Genomic DNA, 26,461 nt, shown 5'->3' with positions numbered 1-26,461 from the left:
TTTTAAGTGAACAACTGAGTTTATTAATGGTTTTAGTCAAGTCAAATCCAGTTCTACAAAGTAGTATTTTTAACAATTGAAAAATAAAAAAAAGTAAAGGAGGGAAAAAATGTAGAACTAGAAAAATAGGAACCTGTAGAAGGATCTATTTACATTCTATAATAAATGAGAACAAAGGATTTTAAACAATCACAATGAGTGGCTGCAGTTTAACATTAACTGTCCTTACATGACCAATAATGAAACTTGCTGCCTCAGTGTTAAACAGGTGATGTGAATCAGCCACCCATTATAGAAACAGGCAGATTTTCATTTCCAGGAAATCAATGAGAATTAGACAATTCCTCCAATGATCAGCTGTTCTGCAGCACCAATTTAACACCCAGGCAACGAGTTAAAAATGTACTCCAATAACATTTTCTTTCTCAATTGGCATAATGTTACATGGAAAAATTAAAATGTGTCAATACCTCTTTGGTATTAATGCTAGAATTTCTCAATATCTGATGTGCACAAGGCCAGAAAACCCCAAAACATCTGTCACAAACAGAATTTGGCGATTTTATCAGCAAGTCTATCCACATGTGTCAACTCCATGGGAGAAAACTAGTCATTCAAAAGCAACCGTTCTCCAGAACAATTTTACAAGACTGGTTTCCAAAATTTGCCAGTTTTTAGGGTCTTGATGGCTAAACAGGAAACTGAACAATCCTATTATATAACCAAGTAAATTAGTTAACAACAGGTTTGTCATCATCATTGTAGAACTTCAGGTAAATAAGAGTCCTTTGCAGTGTACATTTTGATATGCCGGTAAATATTTCAGCAATTTTATGCCTATCAAAAAATACTGCAAGGTCAGTAGGAATCTGTACCTATACAAATTTGAGGGATCAAATATTCAGCAAGTGTAGGTTCTTGGTGACCAGCTGGGTTCTAGCATATAATATCCAGCTGCATAATTAACACCGAAATGAAAAGGTTGCAGATTGTATGCATTCGAGAATTCCAAAATACTAATGTAAAATGGTATAATCACAATTTTACAGTACCCATACTCAAGCAGTTTGTGAAGAGCATTTAATTTCAGAAGCTGTACATGTGATTCAGCTGTTAACATCACAACAGAAAGAGGATAAATCCACAATTACACAAAACACTGACATTCACCACATAATTTAAGTTCAATTGTTTTACACCTTATAACATCTTTGTTTAAAAAGCAAACTGTTTTTAAACACCATTAACTTCCTCAATGTGTATATATTAAAAACATTTCTCAAAAAACAAAAACTCATTTAAAACACAGCACATGCAAGCATGCTCATTTTAGGTAAATAAAACCCCCAAGAGGCAGTTTACTATCAAAATAAATAGGTGCTATTTTGTACAAGGGAACACTGTACATTTTAGTTGGCAGTACCAAACATAAGAGTAATATGCATATTGTTTTCATTATATACAGTTGCTCTACTCACATATACATATGATATTTACAATTTATGGTACCAGCACTGCAGAACAATTGCTTTACTTAAGATAAACACAATAATTGGCATGTCTACTCTATCATATTATTGGACTTTACTGTTTTTGAAATATAGAATAGTGTAGGTACCTATAGCTTTCAGGTGTAAATGTCCCAAGATGCAAAAGCTTCTGTAACTATTAAATTGAAAGCTGCAGGAACCTGTTCCCCATTTCCAATTATAATTCATATGGTAGTATATTACCACATAGTAAATAATAACAATGACTCTTAATTTTCTACACACTTGTAGCCAACTGCAACTAATTTGGTTCTTGTCAAGCAGTCGAGACTTGCAGATAGCATTGGGAGAGTGTGAATTGGCAGTAAGTATCCTTTATACTTGCAGACCAAGATGAAGATGAATGGAATTCAGCCATAAACTCCTAGCAAGTAACTGAAGTTTCTGATAACTTAATAACAACTTCTGGCATGAGTAAACTATTGGTCCATGTAATCTGCCCAGCCAACTTCCCACAAAGATTTCTTTTAACACATTTCTAAATCTATTTACCCTGAATCTGTTCTTTGCAAAGTGCACTTTTAGCATGTCTTATAGCTCCTCCCTGAAGTTAACTCTTTACCCGACCTCCTTGTCTCAGTTCCAGTAATAGGTAATCAACCTGAGACATTAACTCTGTTTTTCTCTCTCCACAGATGCTGCCGGACCTGCTGAGTATTTCCTGCATCTTAAACATCAGTACTACTGTTACTTTGAGAGAGATATAATTCACCACTATCACCTATTCCATCTTGGACTTCTACTGGTGTCTGGAGCTACGCGCACTTTGTTTTTGCCAATGGTTAAATTTTGCCTGGAAAAGAGTTTATTTAAAACAAAATCAAAATGTGAAAGCCTTTCTATTTGGTGCCTTTTAAAAAACATACAAATTAACAAAGAAATGTGAAGAATCCCACCCCAAGGCAGGTAGTTCTCATCAGTTTGTGTGTTCCTCCAAAAGATAGGCGTGTGAAAAGATAGGTCTGAGTGAGATAAAATGAGCAAAGTACTGCACAAGAAATCATACATGTAATAGAGAGCCTTTGCAAATGTAGCCCTGGGTCCTCTACACCCACTTTGCTCAAATCCAGTGAATGTGTAACAGACCCAAGTAGTCCTTAGCTTTTTTATTAAAAAAAGCCATTTTAATATAAAGAAAATGGCGCCTTCCTCAAAAAGTCAAACCTAGTACACTTTTAATGGTAAAATCAGTAACTATGGTGACATATAAAAGTCTACTTCCGTTACTAATAATCTTGTTGCAATCATTCCTTTTGAATTGCTGTTGGGGGAGGGGGGAGGTGGAGAGGGTGGTTAATGGGCAGATGCAGGAATACAAATAATTGCCGAGGGTTTATAGATTTTAAATACAAGTCTGTTAAAAAGGTACACGGAAAGTGAAGCTGCAGCACTTGCATTTTCAAACACATTCTGAGTTGTAAATGCAAATTGTTAAAAATCTAAAAATTCTTAGAAATCTAAAAGCCTTACACGTGTATATTATTGCTATATTTCATAATTTTTCAGCTTAGTTACAAAAATCTTAAAACAAATGTGCTTTATATTTTAAAAACACAAAAGGAAACTCCTGACCTTATATTTAGACTCCAGGCTTTTGTGCTTGAATACGGTTAGAATGTGTTCTGAAAAATGATAAGCATTTCTCAAATATTTTACAATGTCTCATGAGAAAAAATACATATTCGGCTTTAAAAGAATGTGCAAGGATCAAGAAATTAACTATTCTTAAATATGTATTTTTGAAATACTCTCATAGCAAAGGGCATTTTAAAAAATATTTAAACGTGATCTGCAGAGCATTAATACTTCAGTGATGTAACTTCAGCCATGAACATAGGGAGTTTTTGATTTTAGCAGTGCCAGGGAAGCACTAGAGTTTCTGCGGCTCCTACTGAAATACAAGATTGGAAGGGATGTAGGACAAAACAAAAAATCATTTAAAAAAAACGGAGGAAAGGAAGAAGCAAACAAACTTCATTGTAGTTTAGGACTTCTTTTTTTGGTGATTATGTAAACAAAGCACTGCAACAAGGCAGTTGATATCGCCAAATGAATTACTTTAAAATTATGAACTTATTCTATTTTATTATTGAACTTACTGATCTGTAAGATAGCTAACTGCTACATTAGGAACCAAGCTTGTTATTTTGACTGCCAGATATTAGTCTATCATACTATATTAAACTTGTAATGTCATTCTTTCAAGTCATTCATTGATTTTAACACTGCTTACCTTATAACTTGGCCATTCCAACAAACGCCCAATATCTTAATAAAACCAACAGATTTGGTCACATTAAGTCTGGTAGATATTAAATATGTAAAATAGGGCCAGACTGCTCCGAAGCCCATGTGGGTGTGTCTTGCACTCAAATACATGAACAAAATTTAAGACCGAATGAATCTTTTCAAATGAACTCTATTTCCCCAAATAAGCTTATAATTAATGCCATAAAGCTAACTTTGGTTGAATGGAAAAAAAAAAATCTATCTCCAACCCCCTTAGGATGGTTTTGTAATAAAAAACAATTTTCACATTTCAGGATCACTCAACGATTTTGGCCTCTATAATGCCATTGATGGCAAAGTATTATGCATGAACACAGCATTACATAGCTGTTACTGTGAATAAATAGAATAGGTGGCTGTTTTAAAAAAATGTTGTCAAATGGCAGAAACCTAACAGTAGTGAGGGTTGCTACATGCTTTTTCTATATCATAACTAAAATTAAACTAATAGACATCCTGAGGTTATGCCTTTTTGTACTGGTTATTAACTACTGCAGTCCTGATGTTTAGTTTTCAGCTTCTTCTCTGGAGATCGAGGCTTTAACACACAACTACAGGCTGACACTCCTGCAATTAATTTTGGGAGGTCTGGGCCACGGTGCCACTTATTCTCAACTCTGTTATATATCTGTACAGATTTTGAAAACACTGTATTCTCCCAGCTGTAGCCACCAAGAATGTAAATTTTTCCATTCAGAACTGCTACCCCTGACTCACTGTTGGCCTGCAAGAGAGGGGAAATTCGGGACCATTGGTTATATTGTGGGCTGTAACATTCCACGCTTAAAATATCAAATCTCTCCATAGACTCAATGTGATCATCACTGCCACCTATAGCATAGATATGGTCCTGTAGTGTGCACATGCAGTGCCAACCTCGAGCAGTTATCATTGGTCTTTTTTCTTCCCAAACATCAGCTCTATAGTCATAGCAAAGAAGATTCTTTCTGTAGGGTCCGATTTGGTAGTCGTGGCCTCCTGAGATGTACACTAATTCTTTATATATTGAACCAGCATGGCCATACGTGAACCTATGAAAGAAAGGCAAGGATCTCATTAATGGAGCAGTCATAACAACTACATTGCATAGAATAGATAAAGGAGGAAAGTGTTTCTAATGATGTGATAAATCACTGGGCTACTTTTTAAACTGCATTTTCATTTATAGCAGCTTTTTTATTCAAAGGCTACATTTGTTGTGTAATATACAGTAATTTGCATTCATATAGTGTTTCCAACACAGTGAAACATCCCAAAGCATTACACAGGAATGTTTGCAGTGACCAGCCAGGGAAAGTAACTAAGAGTTTGGACAAAGAGGTTTAAGAAGTTTCTTAAAAGGAGATGATTCTGGATGACAGATGAGCGGTCTGACAATAGAGGGGCAACGGAGGGGCCAAGAGAGGTGATGGTTACGTGGAGCTGTGTCATCAACGTAAATATGGAACCTGATATCTTTTCAGATGACACTGCTGAAGGGAAACATGTAGATGAGAAATAGGAAGGGGCCAAGGATAGATCCTTAGGTGACTCCAGAAGTAACAGTACAGAAGCAGGAAGAGAAGCCATAGTAGGAAATTCTCTGACAATGACTGGTTAAGAGTAGAATGAAGTGAGGGCAATCCCACTCAACCGGAGGAGAGGCGCTTGAGGACGACAGTATGGTCCAACATATCAAAGGTCAAGGTGGTAAGATTGTACACCATGGTCATAGTATGAGAGAATTTCATTTGTGACTTTGATTAGGGCTGTTTCGATGCTATGGCAGTGGCTGGAAACCTGATTGGGGAGGTTGCTGGAACGTGGAATGGACTTGGGAGGTGATAATAAATTCAAGGATTTAAGATTTGAAGAAACATTCCATTGTTATTCATGAAAAGCTTACTTCATTCGAATGCACTGTACATGGCAAACTATTCCTTATCCAGACATAGAATCCATGACAGAATGATACAAGGATACAAGCATACATCAGATGCGGCCAGAATACCAGTAGAGTTTCAAATAAAGGTGCTGCATTATATTCAACAATTCAAATAAAATAGCTTTTTATATTATAATAATCCAAATGAGAGAGACAAGTTGAGTCATGGGTTAAAATGAGGTAAAGTAGAAAACAGTGTGACAAACATTAATTTTAACAAAGTAGGATAGGAGGGTGAAGAGCTTATTTATACATTAAATGGAGTAGAAGGAAAGATCACAGGAGCATGATTATTGGGCCAATGGAGAACAAGCACCGACAGTGAGCAACTGGAGGCATAAGATGAGACAGTCCAGGAAAATAACAGTCCTATCCATAGGCAAGATACGGCGCAGAGAGGCGCCATTCAGCCCATCATGTTTGTGCTGGCCAGTAAAACGATGAAAAAAAAACTAGCTGCTCATTTTAATCCCACTTTCCAGCGCCTGGTCCATAGCCTTGCAGGTTACGGTGCTACAGATGCAGACCCGAGCACCTGTTAAATGAGTTGAGTGTTTTAGCCTCAACCACTGATTTAGGCAGTGAATTCCAGACACCCACCACCCTCTGGGTGAAAAACCTTTTCCTCATGTTCCCTCTAATTCTACTACCAATCACCTTAAATCTATGCCCGCTGGTAATTGAGCCCTCAGCTAGGGGAAACAGGTCTTTACTGTCTACCCTACCTCAGCCCCTCATTTTGTACACCTCAATTCGGTCACCCTCTCCAGCCTCCTCTGTTCCAAGGAAAACAACCCTAGCCTATCCAATCTTTCCTCATAGCTGCAGTTTTCAAGTCCTGGCAGCATTCTTGTATATCTTCTCTCCAGAGCAATTCTGCCCTCCCTGTAACATGGTGACCAGAACCGTACACAAAATTCCAGCTATGGCCTAACCAACATTTCATACAGTTCCAACATTACATCCCTGCTTTTGTATTCATTATCTCGTCCAATAAAGGAAAGCATTCCATATGTTTTCTTTACCACCTTATCCACCTGCCCTGCCATCTTCAAGGACCTGTGGAAATGCACTCCAAGGTCTCTCACTTCCACAACCCCTCTCAATATCCTCCTGTTTATTGAGTATTCCCTTGCTTTGTTTGCCCTACCTAAATGCATTACCTCTCACTTTTCCAGATTGAATTCGATTTGCCACTTTTTTGCCCACTCATATCATTCGGGAGACAACAGCTATCCTCTTCACTATCAACTACATGGCCAATTTTTGTGTCATCTGCAAAGTTCCCAATCGTACCTCCCACATTTATGTCCAAATCATTAATATATACAACAAACAGTAAGGGCCCCAACACTGAGCCCTGTGGAACATGACTGGAAACTATTTTCCATTCACAAAAACATCCATCGACCATTGTCCTTTGTTTTCTGCCGCTGAGCCAATTCTGAATCCAACTTGCCACCTTTCCCTGTATCCCATGGGATCTCACTTTCCTGACCAGTCTGCCATGTGGGACCTTGTCAAATGCCTTACTAAAATCCATGTAGGCCACATCCACTGCACTACCCTCATCAATCGTCCTTGTTACTTCCTCAAAAAATTCTATTAAGTTAATAAGATACGATCTTCCCCTAATAAAACCATGCTGACTGTCCTTGATCAACCTGTGCTTTTCTAAGTGACAGTTTATCCTGTCCCTCAGAATTGATTCCAATAATTTGTCCACCACTGAACTCAGACTGACCGGTCTAAAATTTTCTGCCCTATCCCTTGAACCCTTTTTAAATAACGGTGCAAAATTTTCAGACCGCCAATCCTCTAGTACCTAGTCTGTACCTAGTGAGGATTGGAAAATGATCCTGAGAGCATCTGCTATTTCCTCCCTGACTTCCTTTAAAAGCCTGAGACACAATCCAACCAGCCCTGGTGACTTATCCACCTTCAAAGATGTTAGTCGCTCCAGTACTTCCTCTCTCACTATGCTTATTGTATCTAATGTTTCACACTCTTCCTCATTAATTAGAATGTCTGCATCATCCCTCTCCTTAGTGAAGGCAGAGAGGAAGTGCTCATTGAGAACCCTGCCCACATCTTCAGCATCAACGCACAAGTTACCATGTACATCTTTGATAGGCCCTACCCTTTCCTTATTATTCTCTTGCTCTTAATGTACTGGTAAAACATCTTTGGGTTTTCTTTGATTTTATTCGCCAATATTTTTTCATATCCTCTCTTTCCTTTCCTAATTTCCATTTTTACTTCACCCTGTACTTTCTACACTCCTCTATGCTTTTTATAGTATTATGTCTTTTGTGACTGTCATATGCTTTCTTTTTCTGCTTTATCTTGGCCTGTATGCTTCTGGATAACCAGGAGGCTCTAGATTAAGCAATACCGCCCTTTTTTTGTGGGGACATGTCTACACTGTGCCCATAGAATCTCACTTTTGAGTGCCTCCCACTGATTTGACACAGTTTTCCCTTCTAATAGCTGTATCCAGTCCACCCTCGCCAGCTCACCTCGGAGCTTCGTAAAATTTGTCTTCCCCCAGTTTAGAACTTTCACTCCTGTTCTACCTTTGTCCTTTTCCATAATGATGCTAAATCTAATTGTATTATGGTGAAAATCTCCAAAATGATCCCCCACTGCTACTTCATCCACTTGGCCAGCTTCATTTCCTAAGACTGAATCTAGAATCGCACCCCCTCTCTTTGGGCTTGTTACATGCTAGCTAAAAAAAGTTCTCTCGAGTGCAGTCCAGGAATTTTGTACCCACTGTACCCTTCACAATGTTCGTATCCCAATTGATATTTGGGTCATTGAAGTCCCCAACTATTACTGCCCTATTGTTTTTGCATTCAGATTTGCCTACATATTTGCTCTTCTAACTCTCTTCCACTATTTGGGGTACACTCCTAGCTGTGTGGCTGCCCCTTATTTATTTCTGAGATCAACCCATATGGCCTCATTTGATAAAAGCAAAATACAGCGGATGCTGGAAATCTGAAACAAACACAGAAAATGCTGGAAAAATTCAGGTCTAACAGCATCTGCGGAGAGAGAAACAGAGCTAAATGTTTCGAGTCCATATGACTAAGATGCTGTTAGGCCTGCTGAGTTTTTCAAGCATTTTCTGTTTTTGGCCTCATTTGATGCCTCATTTAGTATATCATCCCTCCTCACAGCTGTAATTGATCCTTTAACCAATAATGCTATCCTTCTCCCACACCGCCCAACTTTTTTTTGTTCCAGTTAAAAGTTGAAACCGCGAAAAAGAAACCAAGCTTCTTGAAGACAGCTTTAGACCATAAGACATAGGAGCAGAAATTAGGCCATTCGGCCCATCGAGTCTGCTCTGCCATTCAATCATGGCTGATAAGTTTCTCAACCCCATTCTCCCACCTTCTCCCCGTAACCTTTGACATTACCAATCAAGAACCTATCTCGGTCTTAAATACACTCAATGACCTGGCCTCCACAGCCTTCTGTGGCAATGAATTCCATAGATTCACCACTCTCTGGCTAAAGAAGTTTCTCCTCATCTCTGTTCTAAAAGGTCTTCCCTTTACTCTGAGGCTGTGCCCTCGGGTCCTAGTCTCTCCTACTAATGGAAACATCTTCCCCACGTCCACTCTATCCAGGCCTTTCAGTATTCTGTAAGTTTCAATCAGATCCCCCCTCATCCTTCTAAACTCCATCGAGTAAAGACCCAGAGTCCTCAAACGTTCCTCATATGTTAAGCCTTTCATTCCGGGGATCGTTCTCATGAACCTCCTCTGGACCCTCTCAAGGGTCAGCACATCCTTCCTGAGATACGGGGCCCAAAATTGCTCACAATATTCTAAATGTGGTCTGACCAGAGCCTTATAAAGCCTCAGCAGCACATCCCTGCTTTTATATTCTAGTCCCCTTGAAATAAATGCCAACATTGCATCTGCCTTCCTAACTACCGACTCAACCTGCAAGTTAACCTTAAGAGAATCCTGGACTAGGACTCCCAAGTCCCTTTGCACTCCAGATTTCTGAATTCTCTCCCCATTTAGAAAATAGTCTATGCCTCTATTCTTCCTACCAAAGTGCATGACCTCACACTTCCCCACGTTGTATTCCATCTGCCACTTCTTTGTCTATTCTCCTAACCTGTCCAAATCCTTCTGCAGCCTCCCCACCTCCTCAATACTACCTGTCCCTCCACCTATCTTTGTATCATCTGCAAACTTAGCCAGGATGCCCTCAGTTCCTTCATCTAGATCATTAATGTATAAAGTGAAAAGTTGTGGTCCCAACACTGACCCCTGCGGAACTCCACTAGTCACCGGCCGCCATCCTGAGAAGGACCCCCTTATCCCCACTCTCTGCCTCCTGCCAGACAGCCAATCTTCTATCCATGCTAGTACCTTGCCTCTAACACCATGGGCTCTTATCTTACTGAGCAGCCTCCTGTGCGGCACCTTGTCAAAGGCCTTCTGGAAGTTCAATAGATAACATCCATTGGCTCTCCTTTGTCTAACCTACTCATTACCTCCTCAAAGAATTCTAACAGATTTGTCAGGCATGACCTCCCCTTGATGAAACCATGCTGACTTTAGCAAAGGAAGAGATGTGGAAGTCCCTTTTGAGGCGAAAGGAGATAGCAAAGGCAAAAAAAAAGAGACAAAAAAGAACAAGGGGTGGAATCAAAGATCAGAGATGATAGTTGTTGGTTACACTTCATTAAACTGCATCTTCAAACAATTGAAGAGTAAGTATTTCAATACCCCAAGGCAGGGCATGAAGGAATTCAGGATGGAACAATTCAGCCATCGTACTGTGAGGAGGCAAGAGTTTGTGACCATTGACGAGTTGTCAGAGAGAAATCTAGATAATAGAGGGTTGTTATGATAATTTGTTTAGTGGTGCATGGCATTAGATTCTGCCAAAAATATAGAATGGATAAGACACTTCAACATATTTAAGAGTTTGTGTGCAAAATAGGCAATGTATTGTACACACTGTACAGGTATATATATATATAATATATATATATATATATATATATATATATAGCATCAAGCTCATAGCAACGGTATAGTGCTGAAAATGCTATTTTCTGTCTCCTAACCTGTGTTAAAATTAATGTTTGCCACACTGTTTCTTACTTTATCTTATTCTAACCCATGGCTCAAAACTTGTCTGTCTCATTTGGATTATAACATATAAAAAAAACAACTTTATTTAAACTGCTGAATATATTGCAGCACCTTTATTTCAAACTCTTTGTTATTCTGGCCACATCTGATGTATGCTTGTACCCTTTCCTTGTATTATTCTGCCATAGAAAGGCATTAAAATGCCTTACCTGAGCCATGTATTGCAATGTTCATCAACAACTGGGAACAATTAGAACTCATTTTCTATGCACTGAAAATTTTAAATGATATCTGCTTAAATCCTATCCTGCCTTAACACCTCCATCACAAACCCTGACTTTAAACTTTGTCAACCAAGTTAGCAGTCGTCTCTCCTAATTGAAACCATGACTTGGTGCCTGTTCCTTTATTCCTTTCCTGTAATCTTTGTAAAAAGATCTCAATATGTTTTCTGCATTAAATAAACTTATACACAACAACAGCTTAGTGTATTTTAAAAATTCACTGATGAAAGCCAATTTACATATTTAAGATATCATGAATGATTCGTTTCAGACTCTGCAGTAAATACATGCAAGAGATCCGTAGAATCATGCAAGACTAATTATATGAAAAAGTACTGCAATACCTTGGTAGGCCAGCAACATAGGACCAGGAATCAATATTGGGGTCATAGATTTCAACAGAGGATAAAGCACCATTTTCATTCCTTCCTCCAACGGCTATCAGAAAGTTTGCAAATGCGTCCAAGTAAAAATCCACTCGCCTCTGATTCATGGGAGCAACCTGAAAAACAAACCTAGAACATCTAAGAAACAACATATGCAATTTTATAACTTTTAAACAGTATTCCATTGAAATTTTTAAATGCTATTCACTATTTAAACGGCTAATTTGAATAAGGCCCTAACCCCACACACGCGCCCCCCCAACCCAACCCCGACGCACCCCGACCCCACCACCCTGATGCGCACGCACCCCCGGCACACACACTTGTGGGTAAAAGGTTATTCATCTACTGACAGTTTGCATTTAATACAGATTACTGGAGTTCACTAGATGATTTCAATTATTGGAATTTACTAGCAGACTCCTTTAGCATTACACCTTCCTTAAGTTGTTTCTGCTATTGTAGAGCGAACTAGTGTCAATGCATGCTTATAACAACTGAGTCTCTCTTTCTCCTAATTATGTCAAATGAGCAGAAAGGAAAGTGTAAATATTACATTAAATAAACTCAATTTGATTAGGGTTCATTTGAATGATGGGATTTTAAGTTCAATCGAGAATCTACAGGTCAAACTTGTACCCTATATGAAATGCTCTAACATTTCTCTTATTGCTCTAGAATAATATTTTTTCTATTTCTCTAGAAACATCTATAGCAGTTTCTTGAACCCATTTATACAGCGTTGTTTAAAACTTTCCCTGGCAGCTTCGTACATGATAGCCATCAGTTCATGAAAGTTACTGGTCCCTCTACAGCATAAAGATAATGACAACAGAAAACCTGGAAGAGGCCTGGAAATATTGCTGCAAAATGTTCATGTATGGGTTCATTTTTGATGTTCGAATAGAAGTGACGTCAAGTTATAGAGGAGAAGAAATTTACCTTGAACCATTGAGTACATCTGGGATCATATCTATAAAGGATGTTTGAAGCTGCGTCACCTCCATTGTCACGAGATGAGCTTCCGCCTGCCATAAAGATAAATCCTCCAAACACAGTTACACAGTGATGGCTCCGTCTTGCGGGCAGCATTGATTCAGAAAACCATTGCCCTTTGGCAGCATCAAAGAAGCACATATCATCACTCAGCTCTTCTCCACGTTCCGACACTTCCCCGCCAATAAATAATAGCCTTTCGATATCTGAGCGAAGGGCAGAACGTTTGTTCTGAAGTACTGGTTGTTTTGCGATGTTATTGTGATAATATATTGCTTCTTCCAAGAAGATTTCACAATTTGCTTCTTTGGGAAGTAGGGAGCACACTGCTGGTTTAACTCGATGTAACAGATCACTTTTAGGTATAAGTGGGAAATGGATGTTTCTAAGGACGAGGCGAGCATCCTGCACTCTCTCGGGACTCTGTGTCAGCCACTGCAGTGCAGCCTGCAGCAAATCATGCTCACATTCACGTTGTACATTGTTGCTCTCCAAATAAAGACAAAGTTTTTGCACAGAGATGTTCTGCAAAAATTCTGGAGTAAAGGAAAGGGTGCCAAAGTCATGCAGAATAAAGCTGTCAATATAACAGTCCAATCGCTCCAGGTCATAAATCGAGGCCAGTTCTTGAAGATAAAGGTAGTTTTCTTCACTAACTTCGTTCTCCAGGTACTCACAACAAAAATCTACCACTTTCCAAATTTGTAGAAGATGTGCAGTTTCCAGCACATAGTCAATATTTCCACCATCTAAAGGGAGCTCACTGCTATACAGGAAGTCAATCACAGCTTTCAGGCCTATGTAGGAGGCTCCAACCAACTCAACTTCTTCTTGATAAGCTTCCCTCATTCCAATTGTAAACATAGAATTAAAGTAGTCACTGTAAACAGCCAATAGGTTCCTGTGCGCTGACACTTTCTGTTCATCTGCCACAAGCACGATATCACAGAACAGTCCCCTCTGTCTCTGCTCATTTAGCCCCTGAAGGATGACACTAGAATGGTCTGCCCACCTGTATACCTGAAAGACAATTCTCTAAGATTACTGTACTTTCTTTCATTTGGCATTTTTAGTCAAAATGAGTGCATAGGAAATCCTAGAACATGTGTTATTGAGGTACAAAAAGTCTACACATTTGTTAATGGCACATTTGAGTTCACTCTGTATATTTTGAAGTATTCACTTACCAGCACAGAGACTACAGTGTAGTAAAGTATAATAAATCCAGGAGGGTCTCAATAACCTGCATAAGGTTGAATAAGTTGGTTTGACACAGGACAATCCCCTCAAGACATCCTAGTAATTAGTTTGACAAGAATTCGTCAATGGAAATATTCAGCTTCATTATTGTGACCAGTAATGACACCCAAATCCATTCTAACTTTGTTTCTTTATTATTTTCCAAACTTTTACTTATATGCAGTGGCAATACAAACAATTCTAAAAAGGCATTTTCCTAAATTGGCCAGTGGCCAAAAGTAGTTATGCAACCAGTCGATTTAAATCAGCTGTGCGCTCTCAAACTCTAAAAATCAAATTTTTTTCGTTGAGATCAGCTGGATGCTAGTATAATTTTAATAAAATGCAGCACAATTTTCCAGATTTATCACTCCAACTGCAGCAACCAAAACAATGTATTGTTGCATCTTTGTAATGGCATAAATAAATGTGTAGTCAAATGTATTATACCATCCTTTCTTTTACAATGCTGAATAATTGAAGCCAGAAATGATTACAATATAACTAGCAATTATGCGATGACAGCTATCATAGCTGTTTTCAGGTATAGTAAAGGCATTATATTACTAATACAGTTGTTAAATATTACATCAGTTTGCACAGACTTAGGATTTTTTCAAGAATCAAAAAGTGGTTTAAGATTCTGAATAAAATGCCAAAAATATAAATATAGATATTTGCCCAACTCCTGGTGAAGTAGCCTACAATTATTCACTACTGCATTATACAATGTAAATGTATTAAATGGGAATTAGCAGAGAATGATCCAATGAAATGGTGTGGATATTGTCAAATCATGAAGAAGCTCATGGGGTTTTGAACACTCTGAAGCTGGCTTAAGGTGCCTTGCAAATTCCCTTCCATATATTTACAATATATTTCTACAAATAAGTTATCTAAATATTTTATAGCATTATCTAACTTGAGGTTTTTCTGCCTTTTTCTGTTGTTGGTCTATGAAGTTTTCCCTCATCTTCACTCACCAGCATAAATGAGGAGCGAAGATGATGTTATCTCCCATTTTGCCACTTGGAGCACAAAACTAAAGGTTTTTGCATGCGGTCATTCAAGTACTTTAGCTAACTTTGCTCTTTTACCACAGGAATCGATTTATGCCAATTGTGAAGATTAAAAGTAGTGCTGCAGGACTCTGGACATTGATGGTCAAGGACATCAATTGATAGATTTTCCTGTTTGTGAGACTATGAGATAATTTTTACGCAGTAAGTACAGGAAAAACGGATAGTGAGGAATGAACGTCTGTAATGGAGCCTTTTCAATTTTCTGTCCTCTTTAATCAATAAAAAAAATCAACTGTATTCCATTATGGTCACGTGCTCCTCTCTGCCTAACATTTTGGTTCTTGGTGCATTCAAGCAATCCAAAAAACCTACCTAGGTGCAAAGGCAGGAAAATCACACCCAAGGTTGTTCATCCATTTGCTATGAACGGGTCACTTTCCAGCCTAGGATATCAAATGTCAAATGGCAGAATAACAATTTTCAATAGTAGTTTACACATTATATATTTGTGCACTGAGTACTTTCAATATTGATTATAAAGCTTTCACTCCATTTAACGATTCAATTTCTGTTCTATCCCTAAACTTTTACTTTATTCTCCTGAAACACTGATTCAGATTGGCTACAGTTGTTGGCAAACTTCAATTTCCTATGCATCCATTGCCTAAGTGTAAAGGCCACTTTTGATAGTTGGCCCTGAACAGCAAGTGTCAACAAGATCATTGAGATCACAATAGAGCCTGATCCTGTCCTCTCTCGATGTACGTACATCTCCGTGTTTCAGCAGAAGCCACTGTGTAACAGAACAGGAACCACAGAAATAATCAATAAGGGGCAATGGAATATTGGAATTCAAAAAGGGGATTGGAATTCAAAAATGAGAAAGTTTTGCTTCAGTTGTACATAAGCTTAAGCAAGGTATGTTGGCCATGGTAGAAATGCAGTGCGACCTCACCAGAATAATACTGAAGGGGAAAGGGTTAGATTATGAGGGCAGGCTACATAAACTTGTCTTGTGTTATCTTGGGATTGTTGAATGATGATCTAATTGAGTTATTTAAAATGATTAATGGATTTTATTGAGCTGATGCAGAGAAATCAATACAGAGCTAGCTATTCAGGAGTGAAATTAGCATGCACATTTTCACACAAAAGGTAGTGACAATTTGGAACTCACTCCCCCCAAAAGGCTATAGAATGTTAGGTCAGTTAAAATTTTCAAGACTGAGATCGAAAGATTGTTAGTTAAGGGTGTCAAGGGATAGGGAATAAAAGCGGGTAAATGAATTGATGTACAGATCACGCATGATCTAATCAAATGGCAGAATGGGCCCAAGCAGTTGAATGGCCTACTTCTGTTCCATTTTCCATCACCTGCCCTGCCTACTACATGGAAGCCAACAGCACGCTTCAAGCATTCCCAGCTGTGATCAGTCAACTCAGCCTAGGGCAACTAACTTGGTCATTATCAATACAACTCAACAGGCAGCACATTTATCCTTTGAGGAATGAGATAAAATCCAACGGTTTTGCAGAGAGCAATGGTTTATTGAATATCAAAACATGTAAACCTGAAAATCAAATAGTTTGTGCAATTCAGATAAAGTTAATATTTTTTAAAAGTTTGGCAGCATTATACCATGCAAGAGTAAAATACTGAAATTCTGATGAAAGGTCATAAACATGAAACTTTAACTCTGTTTCTCTCCCCAAAGATTTTGCCAGAGCTGCTGAGTATTTCCAGTCTGTGTTTTTATTTCAGCATCCCACCATATTTTCTTGTGGAAACAAACTGGGCTTGTTGTTGAAATAGCATAAGGGGATAGTTGAGAGGATAGCAAAATAACCAAATTAAACTCAAGGGAAAAAGGGGCATGATGCCCAGAAATAAAACAGAATATGCTGGAAAAACCCGGTCTGGCAGCATCTGTGGAAAGAGAAACAGAGTTAATGTTTTGAGTCCATTCGGGCTCTTCTTAGGAACTGAAGAGAAGTAGAAATGTGATGGGTTTTAGGTTGTTGAAAAGGGGAGGGGAGGTGGAGTAAAATAGAAAGTCAGGGATAGGTTGGAGGGCAGGGGAGATGACAAAGGTGTCATGGAACACAAGACAAAGAGTATCGTAATGATCATCTTAAAATCTAAATCCTTGGTCCAGAGTTGGTGTTAATAGCAAACTAAAGGTCAGCACTGTCTGAAAGCAAAAATAGCAGAATGTTTTAATAGCAGAGAAAGGGTCAATGCTTTCTGAAAGCAAAAGCACAAGAACAAGATGCAGACTGGCACTTAGGAAAAAAAATGGAGGATGCAGTTCATAGTCTGAAGTTGCTGAACTCAATGTAGCACGCAGAGGACAGAAATGTGAGCATAACAGTAAGATGGTGAATAGAAATGGCAAGCAACCAGAAGGTCAGCATCATGCTTGCAGACTGAACGAAGGTGTTCCGAAGTGGTCACCAATGCCTGCATTTTGTCTCTACAATGTAGAGGAGACTACATTGTGAACAGTGAATACAGTAGACTAAATTGAACGAAGTGCAAGTAAATCACTGCTACACCTGGAAGGAATGTTTGGGGTCTTGGATTGTGAGGATGGAGAAGGTAAACAGGCAGGATTTTTAAAAAAACATTCATTCATGGGATGTTGGCATTATTGCTCTTGAGAAAGTGGTGGTGAGCTGCCTTCTTAAACTGCTGCAGTCCATGTGGTGTAGGTACACCCATGGTGCTGTTTGGGAGGGAGTTCCAGGATTTTGACCCAGTGACAGTGAAGGCGATATATTTCCAAGTCAGGATGGTGAGGGGCTTGGAGCTGCCAGGTGGTGGTGTTTCCATGTGTCTGCTGCCCTTGTCCTTCTAGAAAGTAGTGGTTGTGGGTTGGAAGGGTGTATTTAAGGAGCCTTGGTGAGCTCCTGCAGTGCATCTTGTAGATGGTACACGCTGCTGCCACTGTGTGGTGATGGTGGAGGGAGTGAATGCTAGTGGATTGGATGCCCATCTCTAATTGTCCTTGAGAAGGTGGGCTGCCTCCTGTGATTCCATGGGAAGGTGCCATGGAAAGGGATGAAGTGTCAGGGGTGATAGAGGAGTGGACCCAGGGTGTCACAGAGGGAATGGCCCCTTTGGAATGCTGACAGGTGAGGTGAGGGGAAAATGTATTTGGAGGTGGCATCATGCTGGAGTTGGCGGAAATGGTGGAGGATGATCCTGGGGAGGTGGAAAGTGAGGACAAGGGGAACCCTGACATGGTTCTGGGTGGGAGGGGAAGGGACGAGGGCAGAAGTGCAGGAAATGGGTCAGACATGGTTGAGGGCCCTGTCAACTCGGTTGGTGAGTAGGACTGGAATAAGGTATGTTCCACATACCCCACAAAAAGGTAGGCATAACTAGGGCCCATATGGGTACTGTACCCTTAGCTACACCACACACTGGAGAGACAAAACATAGGCTAGGTGACTGCTTTGAGGAACACCTTTGCTCAGTCCACAAGCATGACCCCAACCTTCCAGAAGTTTGCCATTTCAATTCATCATCTTGCTCTCAGGTCACATTTCTGTCCCTCGCCTGCCACAATGTTTCAATGAAGCCCAAAGCAAGCTGGAGGAACAGCACCTCATCTTTCATTTAGGCACCATACAGCCTTCTGGACTCAACACGGAGTTCAACAACTTCAGACCATGAACGCTGTCCTCTATTTTGAATTGCCCCCCACCCCACTGTAGCACCCAGTCCAAAGTGCCAATCTGCATCTTGTTCAAATGTTTTTTCTTTCAGAGTGCTGACCCTTTCTCTGCTATTAACACCCACTCTGGACCAAAGCTTTAGATTTCAATACTATCATTACCACTCCCTTTGTCTTGCGTTGCATGACATCATTGTTATTTAATCTCCCTATGCTATGGTTGCAAACAGTCTGGTTTAGCTTCAAGCAGTGACTATGTAGAGGGTGGCTAAAGATGAAGTTTGTGGCAGGGGGCCAAATATTGGTCTTTCCAACATTTATTTGAAGGAAATTACTGCTCAACCAGTACCGGGATGTCAGACAAGCAACATGAAAAATCACAAACAGTGGAGGTTGTGACAGGGGGGTACAGCAAGCTTCTCAGAAGAGGCAACTTATCACTAGGCTTTGGCACTGCTACTGAAACTGGTTATTAGAGTTACATAACGTGCTGTAGTGACATGCAATCATTTCCCATTTCTGTCCTTTTGGCTTTTGTTCAGTGCCTACCCAGCAACAACTCAACGTTTACATTGTCCCTTTAACAGAGAAATCTTTCAAGTTGTTTGCAATCAAGTTTAACTCAAACTCCTTGCAGGAAGAAGCTATGGGGCATAAAGTTGCATATGTTAACACACAATCTACTTTTACACAACATCTATACTAATAAACATCACACATCAAGTGGCTTGCAATGCAAGACTGTGCTATGGAAGGACAGTAAAGCTGCTGATGCCAGAGAGCATCTATACCACTGAGCGATGGTGACAGGAGTATGGTCAAATTCCTGGTTGCACTTGACCCAGGAAACAAGGGAGAAAAAAATATTAAGGACATACAATACCTTGCAATACAATTTGCTTTCCTCCTCCTTTTGTTACCAGACATTCAATTATCACATTGGAGGCTCCCCTCCAAGCCACACACCATCCTGACTTGGAAATATATCGCCGTTCCTTCACTGTCACTGGGCCACAGGGGCTGCAACGGTTCAAGAAGGCAGCTCACCACCACCACCACCTTCTCAAGGGCAATTAGGGATGAGCAATAAATGCTGGCCTAGCCAGTGACCCCCCACACCCCATGAACGAATAAAATAAACAAATAACAACATTCTGCCCTTCATCAACATCCACATTTTCAGCAAAGCAATCAGGTGATAGATACAATGGATGATTCCAGCGCCGCCAACGCCTCCACCCCTGTTCCTGCCAAGTCCAGGACTCAGCATCCAATTATACCACCGAACTGTGATCAGAACATATGAAATAGGAGCTAGACTAGGTAATTTGGTCCCACGAGCCTGTTCTCCCATTCAATATCAGGGCTGATCTTCTACCTCAACCTCCACCTTCCCATACTATCCTCATATCCCTCAAAAATCTATCAACCTCTGTCTTGAATATACTCAATGACTGAGCATCCAAAACTCTCTGCGAGAGAGAGTTCCAAAAATTCATAACACTTTGAGTGAAGAAACTTCTCCTCATCACGGTCCTAAACGGCTGACCCGACTGAGACTGTGATCTTACAGTCTAAATTCCCTAGATCGAGGAAACATTTTCTCAACAAGACCCTTATGAATTTTTTTTTCAAATCAGATCACCTGTCATTATAATAAACTCCAGAGAATATAGGCCTAGTCTACTCAGTCGCTCCTCATAGGACAATCCCTTCATCTCAGGAACCAGTTTACTGAACATTCATTGCACTCGCTGCATGGCAAGTATGCCCTTCCTTAGGTAAGGAGAGCAAAACTGCACGCACTACTCCAAGTGTTGGCCTCACCAATGTGTAGTAAGATTTCTTTACTCTTCTATTCTAATCTTTTTGTAATAAAAGCTAACATTTGCCTCCCTGATTGTTTGCTGTATCAGCATGTTAACTTTGTGATTCATGTACAAGAACACCCAACTCTGTCTGAATGCACACATTTTACAGTCTCTTACCATTCAAAAAATATTCTGCCTTTTAAATTTTTCCTACCAAAGTGGATAACTTCACATTTTGATACATTAGGCAGGATCTTGCAGTCCCCACTAGTGACAGCCACAACAGCCCTGTAAGTTTTGGGCTGTTCCAAAATGTTGCAAGGCTTGCTCAGAAGTGTAGTCCTTTAAATCAGTTGGCGTGTCAAAACACTCCCGCACCTTCAGCTCTGCTCACCATCATCACCACCCCCCACCACAGCCAAAACACACACCAGGCTCTGCTCAATCCTCCCTCCTGCAACACCATTTGGGCTCCCTCACTAATTCCCCCTACCATGCCACCCACCCTGCAACACCCCCACTCCCTCCCACTGTCCCATGGATGTCAGAGCAGAGTCAGTGAGGAAGGAAGGATGCAACTGTGGGTGTCATGTTGCTGGGGTATGGGAAAGCAGAGCTGGGGTGTGGAGAGTGGGGTGAGCAGAGCAGGTGCTGATGGGGGAGCGCGTGGAGAAAGTTGAATTAAAAATAGATTAACGATAAGATTAAAAACACATGTCATTGAGCTAAAGGCAGATCTCAAGGGGCATGTCTTCAGCTCATGATGTCAAATGGCAAGGACGTGGCTTCACTGGAACTGCGTTTCATCACTAGGTTTCCCCACTCACCTCGTCGATGGGTCCACACTGCAGCCGGGTGACAAGTTTTCACTGCAGTCTACGATAAAGGCAAGATGCAGCCAGCGGCGTACTTCACCACTTGCTACAAGATTCTGGCCAATGTGTTCCAGCTGCCATGTTCTTGCCCGCTCAGCCAACCTGTCTACGCCCCTCTGCAGCCTCTGCTTCCTTCTCACCAGTTACATTCCCACCTAATCATACATTACCATCAAACTTAGCTAGTCTGTCATACTGGGTGTCAAGCTTGGAACCTTGCTGATTGGTACTGCTCAGTTAGCAACTTGTTTAACCAGGCGAACCGTCAGAAGACTTCTATAGTATATTTTTAAAAATCATCCAAATACTGAAATAAAGCTTAAAACGGTAATTGATAATACTACGCAATACTTATTTTATTTGTTAATGGCTAATACAATCATAACCACATAGTACTAGCGCTGTTGACATATATTCTAACAAGTGAGAATGTCTATCTCCATTCCAGTCTTTGCCATTCTCACTATTGGAGACCCTGGGTCCAACATACTTTCTGTTTGATGTTAGGGTGTAGAATCATAGAATGGCTGCAGCACAGAAGGTGGCCATTCAGTTCAGCACGTCTGTGCTGGCTCCCTGAAGGTGTAATTCGCCAAGTGCCACTCCCCTGCCTTTTCCTTAGCACCCTGCACATGTTTCCTTTCCAGGTGATTCCCTTTCAGCCAATGGCCTTTTGAATGTCATGATCTGCCTCCACATTACCCTCTGGCAGTGCATTCCAGATCCTAGTCACTCGCTGAATAAAAAGTTTTTGCTCATGTCTCCATTGCTTCTTTTGCCAATTACCTTAAATCTGTACCCTCTGGGTCTTGATCCTTCCACCAATGGGAACAGTTTCTCCCCATCTACTCTGTCCAGACCCCTCATGATTTTGAATATGAAATCTCCTCAGCCCTCTCTTCTCAGTCCTAACCTCTCCAATCTATCTTCATAACTCATCCCTGGAACCATTCTCGTGAATCTTTTCTGCATCCTCTGAATGCCTTCACATCCTTCCCTTCCTAAGGTGTGGTAGCCAAACCTGGACACAATGTTCCAGGTAAGGCTGAAACAATGTTTGCTACAGGTTTAATCTAACTTCCTTGCTTTTGTACTCTATACCGCTACTTATAAAGCACAGGGTCCCTTATCCTTTATTAGCTGCTCTTTCAACTTGCCACCCTCAATGATGAATCCTATACTCTATGTCTTGGTTTGACCTATACTTGCAATAAACCTTATTTTAACCATGAGGAAGCTCGAACCTTTACTGCTGTGCCAATGGCGAAGAGAGTGCTTTGCCTGCTACACAATGATACATATAGGGTAATTCACTTCAACTGAATATATGGAATCATACAGCAATTAAGAGCTTATTGTAAATGTCAAATAATTTAGTATCTGTGAGGAGCTGTTAATTTAGACTCATTTGTTGACTATGACTATGTTCAAGGCATATAGGGTGAGAGATATACTGGAAAGGAGAGAGACAAAAGGAAGCAAAGATTTAGTAAAAGGGAAAAAAAATAGTTGTAGATAAACAGGTAAATGGAAAGTGTGCAAGGCAGGTAGTATGAGTGAAATGCATTTATAGTTATGAGAGATTTTTTAAAAATGTCTTTGTCTATGAACATCACAAGAGATCAACTAATTAAATAAAAATACACAACATTCAGTGTCCTCAGTCCACACTGGGTCAATGATGAATGGGTACCATCTGGACCGTCTTGTGGCAGACTGCATTTATACTGCACAGTGCACCACCAGTGAAACTTTCTTTGATAAGGGAAGAAAGTAGATGAAAAAGGTTTAACATGCGATAGTATAACCTTACCTACCTCGTAGGTAGTGTGCCCCAGTTGGAACTTAAGACAACAAAAACTGAGAGAAGAATTAATTCTTGATTTTTTTTTTAAAAACCAGAAGAATTTTTATTTCTCAGCAGTAGGATCATCAGAACTTATTCAATTTTTAAAAACTTTATTGATATTGTAATACATGATAAATAAGTACTAGAAAGAAAAGACTAGCATTTGTCTAGCACCTTTCACTATTCAGGACGTCCCAAAGTGCACTACAGACAACATATTCTAAGTCATGACTTATTTTATGCTTGAACTGAAGAAGTTGTGAGCAGCCTGTTTATTTCAATGTGCAGTGTATTCCAGATTGCTGTGTTGCTGCGTGCATCTTAGAGGGAACACCATCATAATGCAGAAAATGCTCAAGTGTTTTACTGGATAGGGCAAGTGAACATGTTGTCGGCTCCTTCAACTCTTCTAAACTGAATGTCATTCGACGACCTGATCATCAAAAGTGCACTGACCATAATAAAAGACACATCACCCATTTTCTTCTGAGGTAGCTTCTATGAGCCTTGCTAAGTAGCCAAAAGAGTCATAAAATGATTTGTATCTCTTGTTGGAGATGAAGAAACATTTTAGCTGCTATATTGTTGTGTAATTCAAGGATCTCTCTCTCATTAAATAATAATTACATCAGATGCAGTATTTTTGATGAGTTTCAGGCTACACCAACCTTTGACGACTCGCTGATCTTGTGTGGACGAGATACCCTTGACTGTTTTGTCCCCTCCATTGCAGCTTTCTTGGTGATACCTGCCCAAAAAAAAATCAATAAATGGTCAAGTTTTACTATTGTAAAGCTTCCACTTGATGGTTACATGTTGTTTTGAAACAAAATACTGTACAGGAAATTTCAAAGCAGTTTGCATTTTAGCCACCTGCTGGTCACTCCTAGCAAATTCACCAATCAAATCTTTACCATCCAAAACTGCCTAACCTTTATAGAATGAGCAATTCCAGTAACAGATACCCAACCTTTCCATTTTGTTAACAAGTAGGAATGACTCGTGTTAGGGGCAAGAACCAGGTATTAACATGATATGACCAGAACAATGTGGGATGGAATGTAAATAGATCAATGACCAGAAAGTTTGTTCTTGTGGTGTTGACTGTGGGAAAAATGATAAGGAAACTAGGAAAACCCAAACTCTTCTTGGAATACTTCTGTAGAATCTTCTGCCGCAGTTTAATATCTCATCTAAGAAACAGCATGGTCAACACTGTAGCACTCCCTCAGGAGTGTCACATTGAATTATGTTCTCTAGTCTCTGGACTGGGGCTTGGATCAACAGCCTTGTGACTCAACAGGTGCGAATGCTTCTAGTGAACCAAGAACGACACATGTAAGCCCAACGAAGAGAAGTGAATTACTGCAGTGTTACGATCTCTATCGAGACTAATAACCTTTTTGGAAAAAAAGGATTCTGAAATCTCAATTATTTACTGAAAGGACAAAGCCACAAGATTCCAAGAATCAGACAAAGCAAACACTAAATACTGTCTTGGGAAACCACATGTACTCTAAAACCCAGAATCAACTAAGTGAACATGAATTAACAGACAAATTGCAGTTGATTATAAACTACAAATGGCACATTAAATGGCAGGTACAACTAAGACAGATCTTATGAATTGGCTTTGCAGTCCACTCAGCATACATGGCATCAATCTCAGTCACAAAATCCTTCAAAACTCTTGTCTTCTACACAAAGCATCTCAGCTCCTCTTTCTAAGATTTAGCCTGAACCCTAGCTGACATCAGCACACAACCAACCCAAGTTCCATGGTCATAGTTTTCATCAAAAATGGCAAATATCTGCAGGTCTTCCTCAACTCTGATTACCACCATTGTTACCTTCAAGTATGAGAATCAGCTGCAGCAACTGTATATTTGCCTATTCTCAACTTCTGGATTTAGCTTCTGTCTTCTGCCTGTACTATATTTTTAACTGGGATCATCACCATGAGCTCTTATCATTCTGTGCCCTCGAATATGGTTTTGACTAGTTTCCATCTCCCTGAAGTTTTGGTTTCTAATCTCAGTCTTAGTTTCCTTAGAAACTGGGAGGGTCAGCTTCCTTTCTCAGTTTCTCTTTTCAATTAGGGTCTGTCTCAAAAAATATAAACTTTGAAACCACAAATTACATCACTGTAGGAAAGTATGGCTGCCTAACTGCATCCTAGAATGGGGGCGGGGGGGAAATGCAAGCTTTGAGGAGGACAAAGAGGCTTTTTTATTTGTTCATGGGATGAGGGCGTCATTGGCTAGGCCAGCATTTATTGCCCATCCCTAATTGCCCTGGAGATGGTGGTGGTGAGCTGCCTTTTTGAACCACTGCAGTCCATGTGATGTAGGAACACCACAGTGCTGTTAGTATTTTTGAAGGAACAGCAATATATTTCCAAATCAGTGAGTGGCTTGGAGGGGGATTTCCAAGTTGTGGTGCTCCCATTTGTCTGCAGTCCTTGTCCTTCTAGGTGATAGTGATCATGGGTTTGGAAGGTGCTGTCTAAGGAGGCTATTTGAGTTCTTGCAGTGTAACTTGTAGATAGTACACACTGCTACCACTGTGTGTTGGTGGTGGAGGGAATGAATGTTTGTGGATAGGGTGCCGATCAAGCAGGCTGCTTTGTCCTGGATGGTAGCGAGCTACTTGAGTGCTGCTGAAGCCGCGCTCATCCAGGCAAGTGGAGAGTATTCCATCACACTCGTGACTTGTACCTTGTAGAAGGTGGACAGGCTTTGGGGAGTCAGGAGGTGAGTTACACTTAGTGGAGTTCCTAGTCTCTGGCCTTTTCTTGTAGCCACAGTATTTATATGGCTAGTCCAGCTCAGTTTCTGGTCAATGGTAATCCCTAGGATGTCGATAGTGAGGGATTCAGTGATGGTAGTGCCATTGAATATCAAGGGGTGATGATTAGATTCTCTCTTGTTGGAGACGGTCATGGCCTAGCAGTTGTGTGGCGCAAATATTACTTGCCACTCATCAGCCCAAGCCTGGACATTGTCCAGGTCTTGCTGCATTTGGACATAGACTGCTTCAGTAGCTGTGGGGGTGCGAATGGTGCTCAACAACAGCAGATATCCCCACTTCTGGCCTTATGGTGGAAGGAAGCTCATTGATGAAGAGCAGCTGAAGATGGTTGGGCTGTGGGCACTATCCTGAGGAACTCCTGCAACGATGTTCTGGAACTGAAATGATTGACCTCCAACAACCACAACCATCTTCCTTTGTGCCAAATATGACTCTCACCAGCAGAGAGTTTCCCTCCTGATTCATATCGACTCCAGTTTTGCTAGGATTCCTGATGTCACACTTGGTCAAATGCTGCCTTAATGTCAACAGCAGTCATTCTCACCTCACCTCTGGATTTCAGCTCTTTTGTCCATGTTTGACCCAAAGCTGTCAGGAACCCAAACTGAGCTTCAGT

The 26,461-nt window shown here is 40.3% G+C and overlaps 1 protein-coding gene across 1 annotated transcript; it reads right to left on the bottom strand.

The window, feature by feature from the left end:
• On the bottom strand, positions 1-26,110 carry klhl36 (kelch-like family member 36). The gene is made up of 4 exons (XM_078544582.1): positions 23,703-26,110; positions 12,505-13,578; positions 11,521-11,678; positions 1-4,870 (listed from the first exon to the last, which is right to left on the bottom strand). Exons 1-4 carry the CDS (start codon positions 23,760-23,762, stop codon positions 4,324-4,326), a joined length of 1,839 nt encoding a protein of 612 aa, XP_078400708.1. The 5' UTR covers positions 23,763-26,110; the 3' UTR covers positions 1-4,323.
• Positions 26,111-26,461: the final 351 nt, after the last annotated feature.

The sequence above is a fragment of the Cetorhinus maximus genome, chromosome 6, assembly GCF_964194155.1.
Source record: "Cetorhinus maximus chromosome 6, sCetMax3.hap1.1, whole genome shotgun sequence".
Taxonomy (NCBI): domain Eukaryota; kingdom Metazoa; phylum Chordata; class Chondrichthyes; order Lamniformes; family Cetorhinidae; genus Cetorhinus; species Cetorhinus maximus.
The sequence above is the reverse complement of the archived record's forward strand: the minus strand, read 5'-3'. Positions and strand labels throughout refer to the sequence as shown.